The 7,147-nt window shown below is 37.8% G+C and overlaps 2 protein-coding genes across 2 annotated transcripts; both read right to left on the bottom strand.

Moving 5' to 3' along the window:
- Positions 1-2,491: 2,491 nt before the first annotated feature.
- LOC145955790 (uncharacterized) lies at positions 2,492-3,385 on the bottom strand. Its single transcript, XM_083070974.1, has 2 exons — positions 3,088-3,385; positions 2,492-2,961 (listed from the first exon to the last, which is right to left on the bottom strand). Exons 1-2 carry the CDS (start codon positions 3,383-3,385, stop codon positions 2,492-2,494), a joined length of 768 nt encoding a protein of 255 aa, XP_082927100.1.
- Positions 3,386-4,060: 675 nt separating this feature from the next.
- LOC145955789 (glycosyltransferase BC10-like) lies at positions 4,061-6,947 on the bottom strand. The gene is made up of 6 exons (XM_083070968.1): positions 6,833-6,947; positions 6,630-6,733; positions 6,427-6,543; positions 5,969-6,069; positions 5,713-5,781; positions 4,061-5,555 (listed from the first exon to the last, which is right to left on the bottom strand). The coding sequence occupies exons 1-6, from the start codon at positions 6,945-6,947 to the stop codon at positions 5,399-5,401; spliced, it is 663 nt and encodes a 220-aa protein (XP_082927094.1). The 3' UTR covers positions 4,061-5,398.
- Positions 6,948-7,147: the final 200 nt, after the last annotated feature.

The raw sequence follows: 7,147 nt of genomic DNA, 5'->3' as shown, positions 1-7,147 counted from the left end.
TATGCTTTCCAATCTGATCTCATAGTTGGCCAATAGTATCCAACTCGGATTACTCTTGCAGCCATGGATCGAGCTCTAGAATGCATACCACATATACCACGATGGATCTCGTTCATTACATATTCAACTTGATCTGAATCAAGACATTTTAAAAGGGATACTGAGAATCCCCTCTTGAACAATTCACCAGCTTTAATTATGAAATGACAAGATTTGGCTTTGACTTTTGAGGCTTCAATTTTGTCCTTTGGTAAAGTACCGTCTGTAAGATATTGCCAAGTGCTTGAAATCCAACTTGGTTGACTAGGGTTGTTGGCTAATACTGCTACAGAATCATAATTGGGAGTACTAATTGTCTCTTGGATAATTGTTTTGTGTTGTCCTGGACGTTTAGTACTGGCTAGTTTGGATAGCAAATCAGCTCTAACATTCTGTGCTCTTGAAATGTGTTCGATCTGAAAATGGTCAAAGGAGGAAGTTAGATGAGACACCATGAGGTTATACCTTTGGAGCTGGGGTTCTTTTGTTTGATAACTTCCTCCTACTTGCTCTGTAATTAACTTGGAATCGCTACAACATCTGAGCTTCTTGACACCAACATCTTTGGCTAATCTCAAACCTACAAGCAAAGCTTCATATTCGGCTTGGTTATTAGTAGCTTGAAAATCAAACTTGATTGCAAGCTCAAGCATCATATCATTAGGACCTTCAAGGATGATTCCTACCCCACTACCTTTGGTATTAGAAGATCCATCAACATGTAAAATCCAAGATGATCTTCCGACAAAACATTGGGTGTGAGCTCGGCGATGAAATCAGCAAGACATTGGGCTTTCAACACTCCCCGACTTTCATATTTGATTCCATATTCAGATAGCGCAATCGACCAAGCTGTCATCCGACCTGCGAGATCGGGCTTTTGAAGTATCTGCTTGATGGGATAATCGGTTTTGACCATAATTTGATGACTTTGAAAATAAGGCCGAAGTCGAAGAGCTGAAGTTATTAAGGCGAGAACCAATTTCTCAATAGTTTGATACCTCTTCTCAGTTTTCTGCAAAACACGACTAATAAAGTAAATGGGAACTTGTTTCTTACCGTCATTTTGCATCAGTGCCGCACTGATTGCATTGTCAGCCACAACAAGATATAACAAGAGATCGGCGTGGCTTTGAGGTTTGGTCAGGATAGGAGGTGCAAATAATTTTTGTTTAAGTCTGAAAATGCTTGTTCACATCGGTCATGCCAATGAAAATTCTTTGGTTTTTTGAGCAAGTTAAAAATAGGTTTGCCTTTTCTGCCATCTTGGGAATGAACCGATATAAAGAAGCAAGTCTGCCTGCCAATCTTTGTACCTTTTTATGATTATGGGGACTTCTCATGTTAATCAATGCCTGACATTTATTTGGATTTGCTTCTATTCCCCGACAAGTAATCATAAATCCTAAAAACTTTCCACCTTGGACTCCAAAAACACATTTTTCAGGATTTAATCTCATGTTGTACTTTCTGTCTTGTTGGAGGATTTCTTCGAGATCTCGGACATGATCATTAGCTGATTTCGTTTTGATGACCATGTCATCAACGTAAACCTCAAGGTTACGACCGATTTGTTCAGCGAAGACCTTGTCCATTAACCTTTGATATGTTGCTCCTGCATTTTTCAGCCCAAATGGCATGACGTGATAACAGTAATTGGCCTGCTCTGTGATAAATGCAGTGTATTCTTCATCTGGAGGGTACATTAAAATCTGATTATAGCCTGAGTAAGCATCTAGAAAGCTAAGCATAGCATAACCAGAGGCTCCATCAACCAATCTGTCGATACTAGGTAGAGGGTATGCATCTTTTGGACAAGCTTTGTTTAAATCTGTATAGTCAACACACATACGCCATTTACCATTGGATTTTTTAACCATCACGACATTGGCTAACCAAGTGGTATACTTAATTTCTTTGATGAATCCTGCATTCAACAATTTTTGAGTCTCCACTTTAACAGCTTCTCTTCTTTCGCCACCAATCTTTCTTTGCTTTTGGGATACTAGCTTGGCTTCCCTGTAAATAACTAACTTGTGGCAAATAAAATTCGGATCTATCCCTGGCATATCTGCACTGCTCCATGCAAAGAGGTCAGCATTTTCAGTGAGAATTGACATGATTTTATCTCGAAGATCAGTTTCTATGTGTTTTCTATTTTTTGTGCACTTCCTGGCTTCTTACCAATTTGAAATTCAAGTAGCTCATCAATAGGACTAGCTCGGTGGTCATGCATGTCAACTCGGGGATCCAACTCGGTCATCTCGCGCGTGCCGACATGGGCCATCATTGTAGAACTTGTCATTTCAAGTTGAGGTTTAGTTGGAGTGATCTTTAGACTTTCAGCATAACATCTCCTTGCTAATTGTTGATTAGCTTTGACAGTTATGATATGTCCATTTGTCCCCGGGAATTTCATGGTTAAGTGAGGTGTGGACACTACAACTCCCAACTAGTTTAGTTTTGGTCTTCTAATAAGAATGTCGTAAGAAGTAATAGCATCAACTAGAAGATATTTCACCAACACTCTTCTCGAATTCAAAGATGTACCAAAAGAGGTCAGTAATTCAATGAAACCACGAGTATGGACTCGCTCACCTGCAAAGCCCACGAGAGGCTCGGAGTATGGTTGGATCATGTTGTGAGGGATATCAAGTTTTAGAAAAGTTGGCCAGTACAACACATCAGCAGAGCTACCTTGATCAATCAAGGTCTTTTGGACTTCGTAGTTGGCCACTTCGACTGAGATGACCATAGGATCATCCTGGTTTAAGCTTATTCCTTCAAAGTCGTCATCAGTGAAGACAATGAGAGGAGTTGATGGATTTGGTTTAGATTCCGAGCTGTGGTAATCATTGATATTATGGACGTTGCGTAGATGTCGCTTTCTGGCAGAGTTGGAGCTTCCTCCTCCAGCAAAACCTCCCGCAATGGTATTGATGACCCCACGCAAATTATTTTATGCAGGGGATTTGTCTACATGTTGTGGATCGGCACTGTTTGTGCTGGGTTTGTTGTCTTCACGTGTGTGTGCTTGTTGATAGTTACCTTGCTCAGATCGGCCCTGGTAACCTTGATATCGTCCTTGATATCGGTTTGAATATCTACCTTGTCCTCTGCCGCGTCCACGGAAACCTCCACGAGAAGCTTGACCACGTTGGACGTATTGTCCAAGTTGGCCAGCTTGAATCAGCTCTTCGATTTTGTCTTTAAGACTCCAACATTCTTCTGTTGTATGTCCATAATTTCTGTGATAACGACAGTGCTTGCTCTTGTCAGCATTGGCCGAGTTGTTTCCTGGGACACTTCTACAGGATACACATTCTACATCAGTTTTTTTAGGCATTTTATATCGGTTTTGGAAATGATGCAGATTAAGGCGATGTAGAAAATATAAGACATTCTACATCGGTTTAAAAATTGATGTAAAAAATCTCATTTTTACATCGGTTCTGCCAAAAACCGATGTAAAATATTACATATTCTACATCGGTTCTGTCAAAAATTGATGTAAAATATGTCAATTCTACATTGGTTATTCAGAGAACCGATGTAGAATATGTCATATTCTACATCAGTTCTGTCAGTAACCGATGTAAAATATGACATATTTTACATCAGTTCTATCAATAACCGATGTAAAAAGCTCAATTGATAAATCAACATTAGTAGGCAAAATTCATTTAATCGATTACCCCAAAAATCTCTTATAGCATCACTCTATTAAAATAGTAATCACCAAAGTCATTTTCCTCCTGAAAGAACTAATGCACCTAAAGTGAAAAATAACTAAAAAGGAGGAGGAAAAAAATAAAAAAAGCTTTCTCTTTATGATTGGTACAAGTAAAAAATCATAAGAAATATTAAAAAATTTTTTTGGAAATTAATTAATTTACACTATATATATTAGATAAATATTTATACATCAGGTAGTCTAAGTCATCAACAAGTGTCATTTCATCTAGTATAATAGCGTTGAGTAATTCTGCATTTTTTCAATGCCAAATAATAGCTTCCTAATAAATTTCACACTATTGTTTACATGCATTCTATAAGATATTGCTTTCACAACTTGTTTTTAAGCTACATTTTTATTGGGAAAACCCTTAGGAGATTTGCAGAACTAGAAATAAATAGTGAAGATGAAATTAAGAAGATATACAATATAATAAGCAAAACTTAGTGGGTAACAAAATAAAATGCACCATCAAATTACAAGCTTTATTTTCTTATAGTTTTAACATTCAGGGCCAAACATTCAAGGGAAAAAAAGGTTTACTAGCAACCTCTCAAGTTTCAATAACTATACGAAATAAGATGTAGCCATATATAGGAAGAGAATATCATTGTCGAACCCTACATCACCGTACTGCATCACGTGAGAGCCATAGTATGCACCTCCATATAAAGTGTTATCTGTAACCCAAAAACATAGTAGTAAAGGTATCAATCACACAACTCTTAACACATACCAATGTTTATCCATAAAATTAGACCAAGAATTTAACAAAAACAACAACAAAAATAAATTTCACTTAGAAATCAAGGAATTGAATTATATTCTTCAATTTATATCCTCCAGAAAGCATAAGAATGAAATTAAGGGTGAAATTCAATATGCAAGAGGGCACATATTCTATGCTCTGCTGGTTTTTTTGCTTAACTTGAGAACTCATGTGATTGGTTTTCATTTTTTTTCTTGTTCAATGATCCATAATTGTTTAACCTTTCATTCAATGATGCACTTTTACTCTTGTAAGAAGCATTTTACTATTTCTGCATGAATTTGTGCATGTTGAACTAGACAAATACCAAGCAGATTTGATTTCTCACTAATTGAAGCAATCAAAATCTCTTTACTCTGTTAATTCTGTAACTGGGTATTAACCACCATTGAATTTATTCTTAGTCTGGTTGGAATTTGTCATCAGCTCCAAAATTCTATAACCATGACCAGATTTAAATATAAAGGAAACAAGGAAACTTATAATTCAAATATTAAGAGACAGTAAAGAGATAATGTTAAAAACAAAAAAGAAAATAGGGAAAAATAAAAGAGCATCATTAATACAAATGGAATACACTAAACCAATGCTATATATTGGTTTTTCCCGAACTGCATTTAACCGAGTTCAATTAGAACTAGTTCAAGCTTTTGGTACTTTCTACTAACACTCAAAATTTAAAAAAAAAAAATAGTTCCATTGTATCTAGTTCTCTAGCTTTTAGAGTTTGGCTAGCCAAAACAAAGCTTCTCCTTTAGCAAGCAAGTATCAGCTAAAATTATGTACAAGAAAAGGCTACATCTAACCAGTAGGTTCTGAAAGATTTCAAAAGACATTATTCATCTAAGCGTTGGTCAACAGAATAAAACAACCAAGTATGATTGGAAAGAACAATATTGTTTTATGGCAAAGAAAAGAAAAAGAACTCGGGACCCTTTACGCCATTTTTCCCTTGGTATCCTAGGGGACATTTTTGGGTTGTAGCGGCCTTCCTTTGCATCAAGAAAACTGCAGCAAAAGAAAACTAGTTTATTCCACCTTTGAAGCATATCCTTTTCAACCAGATGAATAAGAAAATGCAAGTTTGAACCGATTACAATTTGTTCATTCAAAAAAGAATTAGTGCTAACTTCTAAGCACCTCAAGAACAATAGCCTTCTTGTATCTGTCCACGAAACTCCTAGGAGAAACCATGACATAATTGTACACGTAGGAAAAGTTGTACAAAGGAACACAGCTGCACATGGAAAACACACTCAGATTCTTACCAATGAACAAGTAAGTTTGCACAAACATATGCCAAGTCCCCCACCCACCCCTGCCCTCAAAAAAAAAAAAAGAGAAAAGAATAAATCAAAGAAACAGAAACAAAGAGAACAACTCCCAGGGGAAACTTGTGTTATACAAGACTCTAAAACACCAACCTATCCGAGAGAAGAACAAATCTTTGATTTGCAGGGTCCTCTACAGCTACTGCCAGTAACAATCTTTCAGCTTGAATCATACTTGACTCTCCCCATAAAACCTAAAATATGCAACACTGAATTCACATAAGCAAGGAATACAACGACACGTTGAAATGCAGAACAAAGCACAGACAACAGTGTTACATTTATATGCTCAAGCACAGTTGCATGCACATATCGTGATAAATGCATAAATCCTTGGAAAATAAAAGTGCCAAAAATCACTCGATTATAACAGAATAATACCATCACCTCCTTGGCATTCATTGTTATAAGTTTTTTGCATTCGGAGATTGTTATTTGTTGTCAATTTCTCCATCATACAAGCAATATATCATTTAAGTTAAAAAGAATTCCCCCTTGATAGAGAAGAGAGTATAAAAGTGCATCTCCATTATGGAAAGAAAAAAGGTCACCTGAATGCTATTAGTGATTTGTCGACCGTAGAAGAAACGGGACTTAGTGGTTGACTCATGAAACACAAACCCGGGTGCGGAGTGAACGTAAATCGAGAATCTGGAAACGTCAGCGTTCTGCAAAAATAGAAAGCGACGAAGGAATTGAGTTGAGATGTTGGAGAAAATTGAGAATAGTTGGAAACGAAACGAGAGTGGGTAACTTGGAAGAAAGCGTCCCAGAGGAAATCGAGAGGGAGGTTGCGACGAACGAGGAAGAGGAAAACGATCTTGGGAGGGCCATCGAAGAAGAGGTGTGAACGAGAAAATCAATTAAGTAATCAACATGCTCACACCAATTGGTAGAATTTAAAAGCTCATCACTTCAAACAACTACCCGATATAGCAACAAAGGTATGGAGAGTACCTTTTTTCTTTCTTAAGGAGCCTTCGTATTCTAAATCCTCGTCGTCTTCCTCGACGATGGTGGGGACGGGGTCGGAGTGGGGCCCATTGGGCTTGTTGATCTTGATTTCGGGCATGGTGATGGCCCGCTAGAGAGGGGCGGGGGAGAAGTCAAGGAGAGGGGGAGGAGGGAGGAGGATCTCGAAGGGTTGAGGGTTTTGAACGAAGAGGGTGTCGTTGGAGTGCAATTAGGGGTTTTGGACCTTTCCTTGGGCGAAGTCTCTGAGGGCGGTGCCGGTGTTCTTCAGGAAGGTGCCACAGGACGAGTGGGCGACGA

The sequence above is a fragment of the Cajanus cajan genome, chromosome 1 (assembly GCF_000230855.2).
Source record: "Cajanus cajan strain Asha chromosome 1, NIPB_CcT2T_4, whole genome shotgun sequence".
Taxonomy (NCBI): Eukaryota; Viridiplantae; Streptophyta; class Magnoliopsida; order Fabales; family Fabaceae; genus Cajanus; species Cajanus cajan.
Note: the sequence above shows the minus strand (reverse complement) of the source record. Positions and strands in the feature narration are given on the sequence as shown.